Source organism: Emys orbicularis, chromosome 9, assembly GCF_028017835.1.
Source record: "Emys orbicularis isolate rEmyOrb1 chromosome 9, rEmyOrb1.hap1, whole genome shotgun sequence".
NCBI classification, from domain to species: domain Eukaryota; kingdom Metazoa; phylum Chordata; order Testudines; family Emydidae; genus Emys; species Emys orbicularis.
In genome coordinates, this window is record NC_088691.1 from 21817892 (window position 1) to 21836294 (window position 18403).

The 18403-nt window shown below is 43.6% G+C and overlaps 1 protein-coding gene across 1 annotated transcript in view; it reads right to left on the minus strand.

Moving 5' to 3' along the window:
- Positions 1-18403, minus strand: part of LOC135883545 (vascular endothelial growth factor receptor kdr-like) — a 183944-nt gene that overhangs the window by 19977 nt on the left and 145564 nt on the right. The window contains exons 19-26 of the mRNA XM_065410731.1: positions 17510-17626; positions 13276-13364; positions 11137-11302; positions 10355-10452; positions 9221-9343; positions 9000-9111; positions 1205-1304; positions 500-605 (exon numbers count right to left, since the gene is read on the minus strand). Of these exons, the coding sequence (XP_065266803.1) occupies positions 500-605; positions 1205-1304; positions 9000-9111; positions 9221-9343; positions 10355-10452; positions 11137-11302; positions 13276-13364; positions 17510-17626 (911 nt within the window). The remainder of the gene's footprint in view (positions 1-499; positions 606-1204; positions 1305-8999; positions 9112-9220; positions 9344-10354; positions 10453-11136; positions 11303-13275; positions 13365-17509; positions 17627-18403) is intronic.

Below are 18403 nucleotides of genomic sequence, written 5' to 3' on the forward strand. Positions count from 1 at the left end.
TTAAAACGGAGAGAAAAAAGTTGATCTAACTAGTATGAAATTGACAATTATGTAATTGACTCTTTGAGCCTTAAATGGCTTCATTTTGAAGTTCCTAAAAGTAACAATGAGCTTAAATACAGAGAAAAAGGGGAGGGAGAGAGAGAGAGAGAGAGAGAGTTCAGACCAATTGTAGGAAGAGAACTATGCTACTGGCAGTTTTCAGTGTTGAAAACTAATTAAAATGTTTTGTGAGATAACGAGCTATTGTTCCTCTAGGGGGCAACTGAGCCTTTTTTAAATTAATGTACTGTAAGTTTCTGCTCGTTGTGGATGGATAAACATCTCATTTTCTAACCAAAATCCCCTTTGAATATGTAGCATTTTCCACTCCTACCCTCACACCAATAGCCATTTCCACTGTGTTCTTTGTGGTGATGTGAAGTCATGTCTTATATTGTTGATTAACCCTGGGATATCATCTCTGCACACATGCGACAAAGCAGCCGCACAGCTGTACCTGTTCCACGTTTGCCTGGAGGAGGTCTCCTAAGCGCTCAACCAGCTCTGTGAAGGTGGGCCGCTCTGTGGCAACTCCATGCCAACAATCCAGCATAGTCTGGTAGCTATGGAAAAACACATGGACTTTAAGAGAACGTCAGTCTGCGTTTCCAAACCATTTCTTTGTGCTGCTGCTTGTCTCCATCCTCATCTAAATGACTTCCCACCTGATACCCCCAATGGAGGTGACAAATCAAATCTCTGTGTTCAGAAGCACTGCATTACACCCCCAGTCATGTCTTTTCACTCCATGCTTGTGTTTCAATCAATTCTCTACGTTGTTTACGCTGAGCTAGTTTAACTTTGAGTCGCAGGCCCTGCTGATGTGGCTGAAAGCAATTACGGCTACATAGACACTCCCACAAAACTGGAAATCAAACAAACATGATAGTTCCTTGAACTGAGATTTCATACACCACAACTAGCCTGAAATGTTCTGTTAACCCCTTTGCCTATCGACGGATTGGCCCTGCAGTTGACTTGGTGGTTTGTTGTTATTGGTCTATGGTATCAGGGAGCCTGGGGTAGACACAACCCCAAAATTTAATAAATGGGTTACAAGAAAGACAATCTGACAAACCCTCCCCTCACCTCAACACACAAATCAAAGTCCCTGTTATGATGGTTAAAATCTGTTGTCCACGGCTGGGAGTAGAACTCTTACATTTCTGGAGTGGAATATTCTGGTGATCTCATCCGTGTTCCTTCTTTGAGGCGGCGGCAGAAGTCCTCATCAATTTGCACTCCCGGGTATGGTGAGGCACCTGCAGGTACAGACAGAGAGGGTGACCTCACCTGGCTTGGTCACTGTCCATCTGAATGCAAAACAGCAATGGTGATTGCTGAGCATTCCAGCCTAGCTGGAAATTTGGGGCCTGATCCTAAAAGGTACTGATGCAATGGGAGTTGCAGGTGCTCAGCATCTCTCGGGATAAGGCCCTTTGACTGTAGAAATAACATTGTGGGCCAGATTTACAAAGATTTAAATTGCTTAAAAAGCTTATGTGTCTAAGTCCCACTGAAAGTCATCTTTAGGCTCTTCACAAAGAATACATGAATTCTAGGTCCAAAGCCAATTGCATCCACCTTGTAAATATCAGCCCTTCATGATAAACTAAAGCAGCACATTGCCTGGCACATTCTGTTGCCCCTAAAGGACCACGATACACATATATTTTCAGTGATGAGTGATGAAACCCAAACGGGCGTGGAGGTTCAGCTCAGTTCACAGTAGCACCCAAAAGGACTTTGTTCTAGAAATTTCATTAGAACAGGAACTCCTTCTAGCTAGAGGTTTCTGGTCAAGTTGAGCAATACATTCATACTAAAACCAGGGTCAGAATCACCCGGAAATGAAACACAGCAGAACAAAAGCAAAATGCATGTCAGTTTCATGCCTTAAATAATCTCCTGGGTTAAGTAGGAAGGTTCTTTCTAGTTCACCTAGACACATTCTGGTTTCAAAGTAAGGCCCCAGGCCAAATTTTCCACTACCTGAATTTACATAAAGTAATAATGAGTCCTGCAATCCTCACTAACTCATTCAGTCCCTGTGACATCAATGGAACTAGCTTCTCACGTGAATAAGGCTGGGGGCTGCTGTAGGCTTTTAGCCATATGTGACACAAAGGCAACGGGAGCCAAAGGTCAGCTAAATCCCCCCCCAGACATGCAATTGAACTCTTCTTCCTCTTGTTCAAGCCAGGTTAGTGTTGCATATGTTGGGCCGAATCCTGAAGTCCTTAGACAAAACTTCCACTGAGTAATGACCAAGAACCCTCAGAGTTTGGCCCATTATAAATACAGAAGGGGAAAAATTGAAGGTTAGGGTCCCCCTGGGAACGGGTGGAAAGCAAGTGGTTTACTCTTCCCCTTAGAACCTCAAGTACTTCAGTTTCCTCCTCTTGAGATCCCCCCCATCGGACCTAAGTGGATTAACCTTTCTAGAGCCGGGGGGTGGGTGGGTGTGTCTATCAACAGCACTACTGGTGAACGGGAGGAATTGGTAGAGGTGCAAGGCTCTGACTCCCCACCTGATGATCTCATGACGCTAGCTCAGGACTAAAAGCCCAAGCAAAGTTCCTGGGCAACGCCCAAACCCTTGTTACATTAAGTTCCGATTGGTTAGCAGATGAACCAAACACACTGTAGGTAAAATGCATGGAAGCATGTCTGTGTCAACTCACCACATTCCCCTTGTTCTCATTAGAAACTTGTGAGACTGTGCCTCCAATAATGACATCTGTACTAATGTGACAAGGAAACCAATGCACACAAATAAATCATGCTCCTTAATGCAACTGTCAGGGCAAGGCGAGTATGTAAGTGAGCCGAGCTGCCCTGTAATAGCTCATGTTTTCCTTGTAGAAGTTAATTCTATGTCAGAACAGCAAGCACAGCAGAGACACGTTCCTGCTTTGGGAAATGTTCACTTTCTTCCAATAGGGCCTCAATTTTCATCCCTGTTTTCTGTTTCAGTGTGAATGTAATACTAGTTCAATTTGCTGGTCTGACAGCCTGGAGACTGAAGGCCTTTGTTTATCCACAGAACAGGGAAATCACAGCCCGCAACAGGGCAAACTCCCCTTTCCACCTCCTTGCCATTCCGTTTAATGTGCCTCAAACATAACCCGGAGGAACCACTTCTAGGGGAATTCTGTCTCCAGGCCCATCCAATCCTTAACCTCCAGCCAGGGGAAGGAGGCACTTAGTGCCAATTGTGACTGCATTTTTGGACGTAAACGCACTAGGAACTGGATTGACGCCACCATCTTATTTCACATGGGTCTCCCAGCAGCCATCCGACAGAAAGAGTAATCCTCATTTTGTCCTGTTTTACATAATACAAATCATCTTCAGTGCTGTTCTATGACATGCACAGACATAGGGATGGAGACTCTCTCTATATATGGTGGGATGCATCCTATTCCCTTACTGAATTGGAGAGTGGGAATCTTCAGCCAGCTACAGCCTGTTGTTGTTGTTGTTCAACCATTTATGTTTGAAATTACAGCCAAAGACCACATACAGAGATTGCAAAGGGACTCAGGGACCTTTCTGGGCTGAAGAGGGCTATAAATTAGTGGGTGTCCCTCCCATTGGAGTCAATCTGAGTTACGCCTGCTTACACCAGAGTTTAAATTGGGCCTAGAGCTCTAAAAAAGTCCCTAGTTCATTATTAAGGATCCAGGCCAGCTGGGTGAAATTCAGTGTTGGAACAAAGTCAAGGGAACTATGATAGTGGAGTAGAAGCAAAGGTCCAGAAATCAGTGGGAGTTAGGCACCTAAATATCTTTGAGAATCTGGGCCTATGAGCCTTTTTGGACATCACAGATTCTACAGCCAAGGCCCTATAGGGTTCTGTAAGGTTTTCATCCATTTGGGGGAAAGGAAAAGGGGTGTGAGAAAGAGGCTGAGTTTATTTTTAAAAAAACATTCCCACCCCTTCCCTCAAAAAGAATATGAAATTCCCCTTCTCCTCCTAGCACCTCTGGATTCCCTCCTCCCCAGCAGAGGCTGTAATCTGTAACACAGCCATTTCTTTTCATAGTCTGGCATCCCTGAGGCTGGCTGAAGAGTTTGGAAGAACATTTATTCTGTTCAGCAGGGATTTAATGGAATCTGAATCTGGGTCCAGCTCGTGAGGAATCTGTATGCGATTTACTTTCTATAACATTCCTGCCTGATCTCCTGTTTTCTTCAAGCTTGGGAATGCCATCATATACTGCACGCTTGTGGGCGGGAACAAGCCATGCAGAAATATTAGAAATTGAGAGAGTGACTATTCCCCAAATAATTTAACTGCATGGGCCTTGCCACTTGATCCCTGATATCATGCACTGCTGGGCTGGGATTGTGGAAGTAGCAAGGAGCTCACTGAGTAGGCTCGGAAGGCAGTCTATGGCACCTTAGGCGAGGTCTACACTACCGCGGTAGTTCGACAGCTGGCAATCGAACTTCCGGGTTCGATTTATCGCGTCTGGTCTGGACGCGATAAATCGATCCCGGAAGCGCTCGCTGTCGACTGCGGTACTCCAGCTCGGCGAGAGGAGTACCGCGGAGTCGACGGGGAGCCTGCCTGCCGCGTGTGGACCGCGTCTGAACCGCGGTAAGTTCGAACTAAGGTATGTCGACTTCAGCTACGTTATTCACGTAGCTGAAGTTGCATACCTTAGTTCGAATTTGGGGGTTAGTGTAGACCAGGCCTTCGAGTCACTTGGCCACAGTTATCTGAAATCCTTTGGTCTGTGAACTGGGACAGAAATCCCATCAGCAATATCACAAAACAATCTGTTCTTGTGTTTCCCTGGTTTTAGTTGAGTTGGAATCATATTGTGAGACTCATTTCTGTTGTGTATCTATAGTTCCCTTCCCAGTTTTGTCTGACACCAGGAATAATAAGAGTCATAATCAGAATGATAAGATAATGTTTTGCTTGTATATCAGTGTAATGCTGACAGACCCCAGTCGTCATCGAACCTGGGACCTCTGGAGCTTAGTGTATGAGCCTCTACTGCATGAGCTAAAAGCCAACCGGCTGTTAGCTAAGGCTGTAGAGTAGACTCATTAATTGCACTCTAAGTGGTCTCGGTGCCACTAGATAGGATAGAAAACCACACCCAGGAGGTGTGTGCATTACAGCAGCACCTTTCATCCAAGGATCTCAGAATGCTTTTGAAGTATTTAGTGTATGAATTAACTCGCTTACCTGAAATAGGTAAGAATGAATATACCTAAACTGAGACATGCATTGGCATGCAAATTTTCTGAACTTTGACCCTCAGAGCTGTCATGCTAGCTGAACTGTCCATCTTCACACAGTCCATCTTATACTTCATACACGGCAACCCTGAGGACTACTAATGCCAGTCTTCAGTATCTCTTAGACTGTGGAGTAGTTTCCCAAGAGAAGTGTGTAGAATCTCATTGCTTGGGACATTTAGCACTAGCGTGGACAATACACAGGAGAGTGTGCTGCAGGCAACAACCCTGCATTTGTGAAAACAGGGACTGCATGACCTAGAAGTCCTTTTCCAACTCAGATTTCTGTGATTCGACACTATCGTAAGCAGAGACCTGTCCAGCCAGCAGATTTCCATGTGGAGGAGCCGAGTATGGCTGAGATAGTGATGAGTCATCCCAGCTGTTTTACGCTGCAAGTTTAGTACATTCCAGCATGCAAAAGAGCAATCCAAACAGACCAAGAGTCAGCTCTGCTTTGCTAAACTGCACTGGCTACCTCATGCTAATTGTCTCTGCAGCAGAGTTTATCATAAAGAACTAGGCCTTGGTGAAGTGCTAGATCACGAAGGGCAAGATGAAAGCCATAGCCTGGTAAGTAAGCGCTGTGGACTCTGTTAGCCTAAACAGTTTTGGAATATTTGGGGGCATTTCCCTGTTTTGATTTACATACATTGATTGGGGCTTGTGAGAGGTGGGGAGTTTCACTTGGTCTGGAAATCTCAGCTACTCCAGCTGGTTATAATGTGCAAAGTGAACCCTCAGTATGTGAAAGCTTGCCATTCTTGGGCACCCACTGTAGGACACTGGTGAGAAAGAGTGGCAGGAAGGCAGGGAAGAGTGATTCTTGATATGCAACCTTTTGGCCCAGGTTGACCTCCTATCAAGTGGGGCAAGCTCAGAGCTGAAATGCATGGAGCAAAACACTCTTGCACATCATTATGGTGCATCTGGTCTCTGGTATTGGCGTAATGATTTGGATTTTGGCTGCTAGGAAAGGCTGGGAAAAATGTGGATTCAGATGACATGACATTTCCCTTGGGGGAATTCTTCTTCAAAACATTTAAAGATGTGGCTTGCACTGGCTATTAAATAACCCTCTTTTTGATCTCACTTTTATTTTAGTGGGCTAATAAGATGCTGATGTTGCATTACCAATGCTGGTTGTTTACATAATTACCTTTGATTGCTTTTTGAAACCCCGCAAATTTAAATTCCAGGAGAGACTGACATTCTGTAATGTGCCAAGTAATTGATTTCAAAATGCATTATCTGCCACCAACTGTGCTGACCCCATTTAAATAATTAGTAGCAAAACCAGCTACAAAATCAAGATAAGCAATTCCTCCTATGTAGGTTTACCTGTGCATCAACAGAACTAATGCACTCTGCCTAGCTGAGAGGAAGTTTGTAGTGCTTTATTTCCAGATTCAACTTTTGGCCCTGATAGGACCTATGTCCAAACCAAACTGCATTTTTTTCAGGTCAATATCTTTCTTTTTAAAAGGCACTGAATCTGTGGGACCCCGTAAAAGCAGTGATTGTGGATGGGAGCCAAAACATTCCCTGTAGCAAAGACAAATAACTTTCTGTACTCTGGCTCTCAATGATCTGTAAAACTTTTATATAAGAGGGTTCAATCAGTGACAGAAACCCTTAATTAAATATTTATCATGTGAGCTGCAGATGTGTCTAGTGCCAAACCATGGACATGCCTGGATGGTCCTTATGAAAACTCCTCTGAGGGATAACGACTGGCTTTTGAATAAGTGCCATGGAAAGAGGAAAGTGGTTTGTGATCTACATCATAACAGAAGGATAGGAAGTCCTAAGGATGGTCAAATTGTGCTGTAATTTAGTGGATTCCTCTGGCTTCAGAAATTTACTGTCTAAATTTACGTTACTTTCAGACTGTTTGTTTTAAGTGGCCCCAATTAAGCAACTTCATTGAGAAAAGGGGCTACTTAAACCAAGCAGTCTGAAAGTACCTTACATTTATTTTTGAAAGCACTGTGAATAAAAACAAGAATAAAAATCTACTCACTGGATTTTGTTATTATTACTCTTGACTTTTATTTGGCACCTTCTGTATTAAAAGGCTAGTGAAGAGAATTTCATGCCTGTTTCAACACCACTCTTGGGAGTGGCTGGATGTGTTTCCAGCTCAGCATCACTGGGGCATCCTGAAGCATTTGTTGCCATTCACCAACAGCCAGTTCACTTGGGTCTTTGCAGATACCTCCATAGCGTGACTGTCCCCATTAATTGTGTCTCTACATGCTAATATACTTCCCTCGGTCTGCTGGCTGGCTGCTACAGTTGGGTCATGCAGAGTTCAAGGATCTGAGTTCTAGCCTTCTTCTTACTGTGACATTCCCAAGGGTATGTAGCAGAATGACCCTTTTGAAGCCCCTAGGCAGCCATGGATGTGTTACACTACAGCACCACAATTCTAAGTCGATACAAGGGCAGAGACATACCCAGACTCTGGAGAAAGCAATAACTCCTGGTCCCAGACTTTAAACAGTGAAGTGTCTCTTTTGCATGTTAATATAAACTACAGATGAACCCAACCCAAAGCCGGAGTTCCAAAACACTCCTGAGCTTCAAGGAAGTTCAAATCAGGTTCTGAGCACTGCAGCCTGTGCTTAATCTCCATAATGAGCTAAACCAAAACCCTGGATCTGAATAGTCCCAAACTTTGGAGAATTCTGCATCCAGTTCTGAACTTGGCATCATGGGCTCAACGTTAATCCCAGCCAATCTATAACTTGCAGGCATTGGAGGGTCACCCAGGACTGTTTAGAACTTGGGAGCTTAACTATATGGGGTTACTGTTTTCATTTGTTTGGAAATGCTTATTAGAAAGCCACTGGACAACCCTGAGGAAAGAGAAGATGCCATGCTGTACGAGGAGGATTTGGGAACAGAGGGATCCCACTGGCTGTAAGCGACATTGTATGGTTCGGTTTCAGGAGCCTTACCTGTTGGGTAATGACCAGATCCCAGACTGAGCTTTCTAAGAAGTCTTGTCTAATGGCTGGATGAAGCTCATAGAGCCCCGATGTCCTCATTCCAAACATTCTGTGCCTTCGCAAGCGGTGTACACATACAAATACGCATTCTATCTGTTTGCTTCCAAAATGACTAATGGAGGCTGGCACGGGTTCTCATGTCAAGATTATGATGGCTGCAGCCAAAGTGTGATTTTACTTATCAGCATTTTGAGGGGAAGCAGAATCAAGTCTGGGGCAAGAGCAGCCATTGTAGCTGTTAGCTCATACACAAAAATTCCCTTGTGGTTCACTGTCTACCACTAGCAATGTGAGACCATTATGTCAACAATAGCGTAATTCTCTGCAACCTATAGGCTGTGTGGTTTCTGATCCGAAGCCAGACTTCTCATGGGAAAATATGGTTTGACAGGGAAACTTTCACCACTTAAAAAAAAAATGTTTCAATCCAGAGCAGCCCTGCTTTGTGTTCGTCATACACTCTCCTGGTATCGATTGTTACAAATTTAAAATCAGTGATTTTTTTTTTATCATGCATTAGGAGCCAAATGTTGTCAGTCTAGAGTAACTGCTATTTTATATTGAATTACTGTTAATTTACACCAGACCAACTGAGATCAGAATGTGACCCTGTATCCTTTGCTCTTTTGTTAAAGTTCTTTGCACAATAATATCATATTAAAAAAAAGTGTAAAATGATCTTACCCAGAGAAAATATTTCCCATAGTAACACGCCAAAAGACCACACGTCACTCTGCGTAGTATAAATTTTATCAAAAATAGCCTCTGGAGCCATCCATTTAAGTGGAAGCCTTGCCTAAGAATGAAAAAGATGTGGCACATGGCCAGTTATTGTGGTTGTTAATCTGCCCAGTCCCTAGGGGGAGTAATATTCAAGATTGGCAGGTCAGGTCCTTTTCACTTACATCTCCTTTCCGTACATAGTCAGGATCCTTGTAAATATCCCTAGCCAGTCCAAAGTCACAGATCTTAACCACGTTGTTTTCCGACAGAAGGATGTTCCTTGCTGCCAAATCCCGATGAATACACTGCGAGGAAATGCGGACAAGTGAAATCAGAGGTTTTGCCTGAACATCAGGCTGCTAATGGAGTAAAAAGCCTGGGGACTCTTTGAAAAGTGAAAGAAAAACGAGCTCATGTTGGAGCTGGGTGGAGTGGGAAAATGTGTGTGGGAGCTTGCTAAAAATATACTGTCATATGGTAGAAAGAAAATAACTCAGCACAAGGGGTGGATTGAGAAACATGGTGGCTGGTCATTTCTCAGACTCTTTACATGTTAAATAAACCCTACTTGAACAGCTAAGATCAGAATGGATTTAACCCCCCAGTTAAATATTAAACCCTACGGGCCAAATTTTGAAAGGAGAAGGCCCATGGGCCAATACACCAACATTTGCATATGCAATTACCATAAGTGAGTGATTGTACATATGCAAAACTGTGCACACAATCTGATTTCTGGGTACTGTCATGGTAATCATCTGACAGATCCACAATTATGAACATATTTTTGCACATGGCTTAGACTCAAACTTCTTCAAAAACCTATAGACTATGGATTGAAATGACATTGAGGCATTCATTTGGCTACAGTTACCAACAATTACCTGCAAGCAAAACTATTAGAGCTACATTCCTCCGAAGTTATCAGAGGGCTTTTTCTCCATTGTGGAAGGATATTTCCTTCCTGGAGGCAGGAGAGATTTCTTCTATATCTGTCATGGAATTCAGATGACATTGCCCGATTTTTCTCTATGCCTTCCAGCTATGGTCCCATGTCATAGCTGCTGTGCTTCCAGCCAACAACAGGTGGAGACTCCCTTTGGAGGTCTATCAATGACACTCCTTACTTGACCAGAAGATTCAGTGGAGTTACAATAGTGTAAAATAAGCGCAAGTCACAGGAGAATCAGGCCCAATCATATACTTAGTCTTTATCTCTAATGGCTAGGGCTCTATGAAAGAAGCTCATCTCTCGAGGTTTACTGAATGAAATACAAAAACATAAGAAGGAGGCGTGGTGCAGAAATAGAACTCACTTTTCTGGAGGCCAGGAACTCCATGCCTTTTGCCACCTGGAAACTATAGCAAATCAGATCCTCCAAGGTCAGGGGTCGCTTTTGCAGATCCTCACCATCTAGAAGAGCCACAGAAACATGAGAACCTAGAGGGAGAAGGCTAGACAGCTGAAAGACCTCTAGCATTAATCATGCCTGCCAATCCTGGAGAGCACATAAAGAGGGACATTTGGGGAGAAAAGACGGGACATTCCTTTTAACTCCATTAAGTGAAGAACGTTTTCTGGAAGGGCAGATTGGCAACACAAACATTCTGCTAACATTTTGCTACTGTCCCTCCACCATAGAAGAAGCAGATGGTGTGTGTGTATGTGTGTTATTGCAGACCTTCTGTAGTGAGCATGAGGGAGAACTCATAAGGTCTACCCTAGCAGTGCTTTGCCGGTATAGCTGTGAAAGTGTGCCTCTTGTGGATGCAGCTTCTACTGGCCCCAGCCCCCACAAGCAAAACAAGTTGTTATTCCAGCAAAAGTGCAGTTTTGGTGGTATAACTGTGCCTACATTAGGGGCTATTGCTGGCCCAGCTATGTAGGTCACAAATCACCCCTCATCTTATCCCCACCTGACATAGCTATGATAGTAAACATTTGTAGTGTAGACCTGGCTGGAGTCTGCCATGACCTACAGGACTTGTCAACAAGCAAAGAGACTTTGTAAAGCAAGTGACCCTTAGGGCAGAGTTTAGTCAGAAACAAGGGAAACATTTAAGACAAAGGACTCAGGAGTAGATAAGTTTCTTTTACCTTCTTCTTCCTCTTCCGAGTCACTGTAACTCTTATCTTCAATGAATCCTGAACTGGCCGAGCTTCCTGTGCTGGCCACACTCTCAAGGCGCCTCTTGATCAGCTCTGTTAAATCACTGTTGGACTCATCCAGACTTTTCTCTGCTTGGTCAGAGTTCTCCTGGGACTAAAAATTCCATAGAAATGATTTACCTTGGTGAAGTGCGATGCCCAGGCAGTTCAGGGTATTTAAAGGAATGACATGGCAGAGGCTGGGAAAGGATTTTATGGCGACGTCCCCATAAGTGTTTTGCAAAAGCACTTTTCAAGTAATACACAGAGAGCTGCATGGGGTAGGGAACCACAACCAATCACTATAGCACACAAACAATAATGGGCAGAGGAGGAATACTGGCATCAGGGAAATTTCCCTTCTCTTACATGAGGTCTGTAGCCATTTATTTTATTTAAAGTGAATGTAGTAATGTGGTATTACACCGCCATGGGTTTGGCTCCGGTTGCTGCAGTTTCAAGCTCAACAGAGTGAAATTGCCTCTGGTGCTTTTCTCAAATTAGGAGGCTCTAGGAACACACAAAGTCCAAGGATAATGACCACATATACAATCACACGCACAAAGTTTTATCTGTACTATAAGTTTTATTAAAGTCACAAGCAAGGTGATGATTACCCCTGCATATAGAAATCCTACAAAAACCTATGCAATAATTATAACCATAGTCATCCCCAGAGATATTCTAGAGTCCGATGGACCTCTCAAAGGGACAGTTCCTGCTGGGGTTCCTGTGGGGTTGTCTCTTGGGACTTCCCATTTTTATCTAACCATGGAATCCTCTTTTATATTGTAATTTTGACTATACCGAACACTCTATGCATGTGCATGAAGGTGTCAACCCTCTTTTTCCTTATATATATTTCCACACCCCATGAATATTGGGATGCCCTATTTTTCATAGATTGGCTGTAATTCCTCTTATTCTCATTAGCATCTACACACAACATGTACCCTGCAGTCAGGACACACGTTGTAAAAGATGTTGCATGATCTTGTGGTTGATTTTCTGCCACATTACCTGTTGGTACATCTTTCCAGTAGTCTTGTGATCTTACTGGCATAGAGTCATTCTCTGGTCACTTACATATGTCAAGCATTCTTAAGTCTATGGCCTAGTATGGCTAAGCTGAAATCTTACAGGCCCTACCTGGAGGCCTTGCGTTTCAGCCCGGCTTTACTTAGACACACAATAAATACTTATCACTCCTAAATACTTAATAATCTTATTCTTCTATGATCCTACAACCTAAACCTATTTAGCATACATGAACTATATGTAATATAGCATATGAGTTAATCATAACATCACACAGCACAACAATAAATGGATAATAAAATGAACTGATTAGCTACAGTTACCATATGTGCTTTAGTGTCCATGAAGAGCAGATGTGACCACAAATATTAGAGACATCTGGAAAACCCACACACAATAACCTGCGTCGTACCTGGGAAGGATCAAAGGCTGCACTGATCCTGCTAGGATTTGAATCAGTGGTCCCTGTTTTTAGACAGACTGAGATTTGAAACAACCAGGCTCCCAAAGCTGCTATCTGAGTGTTGTATTTAGTCTTCTCGTGGAAAGAGGGAACTGACCTCACCTCTCCCGTAACAGTTCTGGTGGCTAATCTGTGCAGCCGTCTGTGGGACAACAAGACCAGTGAGCTGCTGAGGAGGGAGATGGGATTGGGGAACCAGTGTTTTCATACCTAATGTACAGAGACCATCCACTGCTCTTTCAAGTAGCTAGTGGCTGGTGGTGAGGAAGTGGAATCAGAGCAGTTCTTTTCTCCTCCAAGTCACATAATGATGAATGTGCTGTTTCCATGAGCATTTGCAATTGATTATGCAGTATGGGCTTGAGGTGAGGATGAGGAAGGGACTGAGATCCTACAGAGGAAGGAGTTCATTCTTCCTTCTCCTCTTACAAGTTGGAATTTGGTGGGCTGATGAAGCGCCAGCATTCAGATATAACTGAGGCCCCTCTATGGCAAGTAGAGAACAAATCCTAATTGTAAGCAGCTAGCCTCAGTGATCATGAATTGCCCATCTTGCAACTGCATAAAAAGCCAGTTGTTTATTTTACCTTATATGCAACAAAGTCCCCTCGTTTTCCTCTCAGGTAATTAGACAGATTTCCATATTTGCAATATTCTACGATAACCATCAAAGGACCTGCAAAGAGAACAAAAGCAAAGTGACCTTCACAGATGTAAAAGTGGAACATATACATAGTGCATTTCTGCATTCCTGCCATGGAAAGGGTCTAGAGAAGGACAAAGTGTTTAACGTTAATTCACCCCCATGATTTCCCTGGTGAAGTAGGTAAATATTATCAGCCCCATTATACAGACGAGGAAACTGGGGAATAAAGAAGTGAAGTGGTTTTCCAGGCTCACACCATAAGGCAGTGGCTGAGGTGGGAAACTGAGAATAGAACCCAGGAGTCCTAGCTACTACCTCCCTCTTTACCTGTCAGACAACAATATTAGGAAATTGTTTCCCATTTCTAGAAACAGGAACATTAAAGAGGATAGACCAGAACATACAATCCTCCATATTACTAAATTCTTTTTTTTTTCTGTTGGGATCCATTTTGTGGAACAGCCCTCTGGGTTTTCTGATCTCAGTGTAAATCTTTTTGTATTGTACAGGACTTCATGCCAGAGGAGGCAATACAAACACATACACCTCTACCCCGATATAACGCGACCCGATATAACACGAATTCAGATATAACGTGGTAAAGCAGAGCTCCAGGGGGGCAGGGCTGCGCACTCCTGTGGATCAAACCAAGTTCGATATAATGCGGTCACCTATAACACAGTAAGATTTTTTGGCTCCCGAGGATAGCGTTATATCGAGGTAGAGGTGTATTTAGATCTGTTTATGATACCAGATGAATCAAAAGTTTGCAAAGATATTTGATCTAAAGGCTTTGGAAGCACAAAGGGGCATGTCAATTTCTTCCTTTCTTATTCCTGGGCAAAGTATTTTTTAGTTTGATGTATCCGTTGATTTTATACAACTACGGATATTTTTAGACATCTTTGCAAGTGCTTTTGTGTTTCAGCCCAAGCCATGAGAGAATGAAATCTGCATTTCTGTGCAATTAGCCTCTACTGTACGGTTGCTGGGTTTTAGAAACCAGCACACAAAATGCCTCTACTGTAGGGGAAGGTGAAGTCATGGGATTAGAATGCATGTAAACACCTATTATTATCCATCCTAAGTGGTCAGCCTTTCATCTCTGTAAACCTTGTTCCATCTGGAAACTTCAGATTCAGACTCTTGAGTTCAGACTTCAAAGGAAAAATGCCAAGAGCTGCATTGGGCCATTCAGTGAACATGCAAACCCTAGGCAATAAGCTCTTATCTGCATGTGTCAGAAATACACACACAGAGACTTGTGCTGTGGTGTACCTGTTTGGCTCAGTTTGACATAAATAAGTCTGAGAACATGGGATTGAAAACAGAGCAGTGGGAAAGGGGAGCAAAGAAGGAAGAGAGACATTTTATTTGAAATCTCTCTACTGGCTCAAAATGAGGAAGACCCGGGGTTGCAATTAGCACCTGGGAGTGGGTAACCCAGATAAAGGGGAGAAGACGAGGTTTTTTACTTAACTATAAATATCACTGTATATTTCAATAGGGCCTTTCAGTTGTAAGGATCCTAAAGGGCTACTATGTATGCACTGTAGGCCATGGGCCTGCTCAGTACCTGCTTCTCCCATTGACTTCAGTTGCAGCTGTGGGTGCTCAGCACCTTTGAAAATCAAGCCCAAGGTTCATACAGTATTATATATACACAGCACCACTCTTTGCATAAATGCAGTCACCTCTGTGGTGGAGGTGCCAGCTGATCTAATGTGGATGTCAACGTCACCTCCACAGCCTGTCTAAAGGGGGTGTGGGCTGGAGGGCTATGACTGAGAAGCAGTCAGAACAGGAATTGACACACTGCAGCAAGCAGTCAGCTGCTCTGAAGTCTGCTAGCTGGGAGAGATCCAGGTGACTATAGCTATGCAACGCATCTCTGATTCTGCCACTGGTCTTTACGGTCTCTTCTGTGTCACCATGCTGCCTCCACCACCGTGCTCCACATCATTAGATTACTTCCCCAAACCAGTGCTGGCTTCTTACAGTGCAAAGAAAAGATCAACTGGAACATTGTCTCAAGAAACTAAAGTCAGATCTGGCTAGTGGATTCTCAGAGGAAATGCAGATTCCGGCATGACTTTAAAGTGCCACTAAGTGCTTTATTCATGCCTCTGAAATGTTTCCTAGACGCAGCATCCTCATATTTTAGTTCCTTATTATAAAGCATATTAGAGCATGCATTAGTGCTAACTGCTTAACATCAGATGCTCTGACAAGGTGTTTCAAAGCGACGTTGCAAGGGGCAGATATTGTTAAAATAATGTATTGTGCATGTTTAATGGGAGCAATTATCAAGAGTACTATTACAAGCTATATAAAACTTAACAAGGAATGAGAAAGCCCTGTACTTAGAAATGGTATTTTAATGGAAACTCTTATCCCAATGTCTATCTTGTGAGCTCTAGGCTATTTTTCTTCAGTCTCCACTGGCATCGTTCAAAAGCAAACAAACTAGAGCTTGCTTGTAGGCTATGCAGTTAGCGCTCTGTAACGCCATATGGGAAACCTGGCTTCCACACCCAGTCTCTTGCTTCCCCAGGTTTTAGCAGTGACTTCTTTGGGCAGCTAGTAAAGTAGCACTAAAAGGGCCTATTCACCCAGAAGGATGCAGGGGAGGGAAAGAGACTATTGGATGCTCCAAGAGGGATACTGAAGACCAGCTGGGGACAAGTACATTCAAGCATGGGTAGTCACAATAGGCAAAGGATCATGTTCACTTAGATGGACCTTGCTATGATGAGAACTCAATAAGGTGCAAACATTAGGGTCATATTAGTGTTCAGGTTAATGGTTAGTGGCTACAGTTGCATTAGACTGTTCTGGGCGTCTGGTTATGACAAGCCACCACACTGACATTTTACTAAGTATTGTTTCTCAGTTTTCTGGGCTTGATTTGGTAGGAGGCATTACCACCATGCCTCACAACTTCCCTCCCCCATTAATCACAGGTCAGCAGTCCAGCGTCAGGGATTGCTTGCCGGTTCCTCTGAATCCTGGAAACATTTCAGATCAATGTGGCTGTCCAGTCAGATGTGGTTTGCAAAGCTACTGGTCTCTTGCCTCAGTGCTCCTGCAGATTCCAAATCTCTGGCTTCCAGATTAGGACAGGGTCTGCCACTTGCTGTCTCCTGCCTGTTCTACTGTGAACTGTAAACGTCTGGTTTGGGGGATAATTTATCTCCTGTCAGCCTGCCAACTACCTTAGTAACATTGCTTTTTTTCCTTTGGCTTGGCGACTAGATGTCCCTTGGGAAAATGATATCTTTAATGCCTCAGACAGTTACCAATGTGGGCACCATCTCTCTGTCTCCATTTATTTTACCCTGGTTTCTTTGCCCTCAACCCTTGTCCCCCATCCTCTATGAAGAACCTTGAAAACAATCTCCAAACACTGAAGATGCATCCATGGTAGATGTTACCCTGTAATTAAAAGCATAAAGCAAAGAGAGCCAGCACTGTTTTAAAGGGCAGGCTAAGAAGGGGAAGGATGCTCCAGTGGTTAGGCAGTAGGCTAGGATCCTGGAGACCTGGGGTCAAGTCCCTGCTCTGTCACAGACTCTTTGTGTGACCTTGGGCAAGCCGCTTAGACTTTCTGTGCCTCATATTCCTTTCTGTAAAATGGAGATATTAGTACTTCCCAACCTCACAGGGGTGTTGTGAGGCTAGATACATAAAAGGTTGTGAGGTGCTCAGATATTGGGCCATATAAGTACCTTAGATAGTAGAAAAGTAGAGAAAATGAAGGGAAGGTATATGTTAGGAAGAAATTCAAAAGCCATCATTGTCAAATTCTGCCCCCATACAACTTCAGTGGCAGCTACCAGGTTACATTGTATTGTACTGGGCACCAGCTCGTGTGTACACTGCTGGCCCCCTCTTGATTGGAAAGTTAGACATGCATGTGTGTGCGGTAATAACACCCAGTAATGGAGACCCTCCCACAGGACATGAGCCCTATCCTGCAGTAGAACCTCTCTAATGCCAGCTAGATTCTCCTTTTTGCTTGAGGAGTAAGGGCCTATGTTTCTGAAGCAGAATATCCTTTGTTCTGTCCCTGCTGATGACCGTGAAGATGACATGGCTGCAGAATTGCTATTGCAACCGACTGCAATTACTGAGCATGGATTCGCTGAATGCTTTGTGGGAGGATGGTTTCTCACCTCCTGCTTTGGTGCAGGCTCCCAGCAGGTTGACCACGTTCAGATGGTGTCCTATGTGGATGAGGATCTTCAGCTCGGACATTAAAGCCTTGCACTCATTTGTAGTTGCACATTCTGCTTAAGATAAACAGGACAAAGCCATCTTTACACAACAGGATATTTGTAACAGGACCCAGAAAATCCTGTTTATACTTGAAAACAAAACCCACCCAGGTTACTTGTGCTATCTGTGCCTCTCAGACTCCTAAATAGATAAGAACTCATCCGCCTGCTGTGACTCTTCTGCAGTGGATTAACACTTTGCCCTTTCGGTGCCTCTTGCCTTCTCTGCAGTGGGTCACAGTGGGTTATTATCCTGCAGTAGAACCTCTCTAATGCCAGCTAGATACTGGGAGAACCTTTGGAAAGAACTAAATATTGCAAATGTAGCAAGTGAACAAACACATCCAAAAAGGCAAGGAGATAATGCAAGAAAAAATGTTTTTTTCCATGCTTGTTGGTGATTGTAGTTTAGTAGCAACTCTTTGCAATAATATCTCACAGGATCTACTTTTCAGAGGTGCTCAGCTCTCACCACTCCAAGTAATGGGAGCTCTAGTTGCTCACACATCTGAAAGTCAGGCCCTGTAGTGTGCTACTCAGTGTACTCCAGTAGTTTTTATAAAATAACCAGGTCTCAGTCATATGAGACCTCACTACAGTGCTGTCGCTGGTATTAAATCATCCCTAACAAATGGGAAGAGTGGCCATGTCTGTGTGTGAGTTGTAAAGTATACGGCTTTGTGAAACACAGACTAACAAGATTCTGCTGTACTTCACAAAGTCAGGGGAGGGACCATAGCTCCTGAGTACTAGGCCTTGGCTGAGTTACATGGACATTTCCTCAGTGTTGAT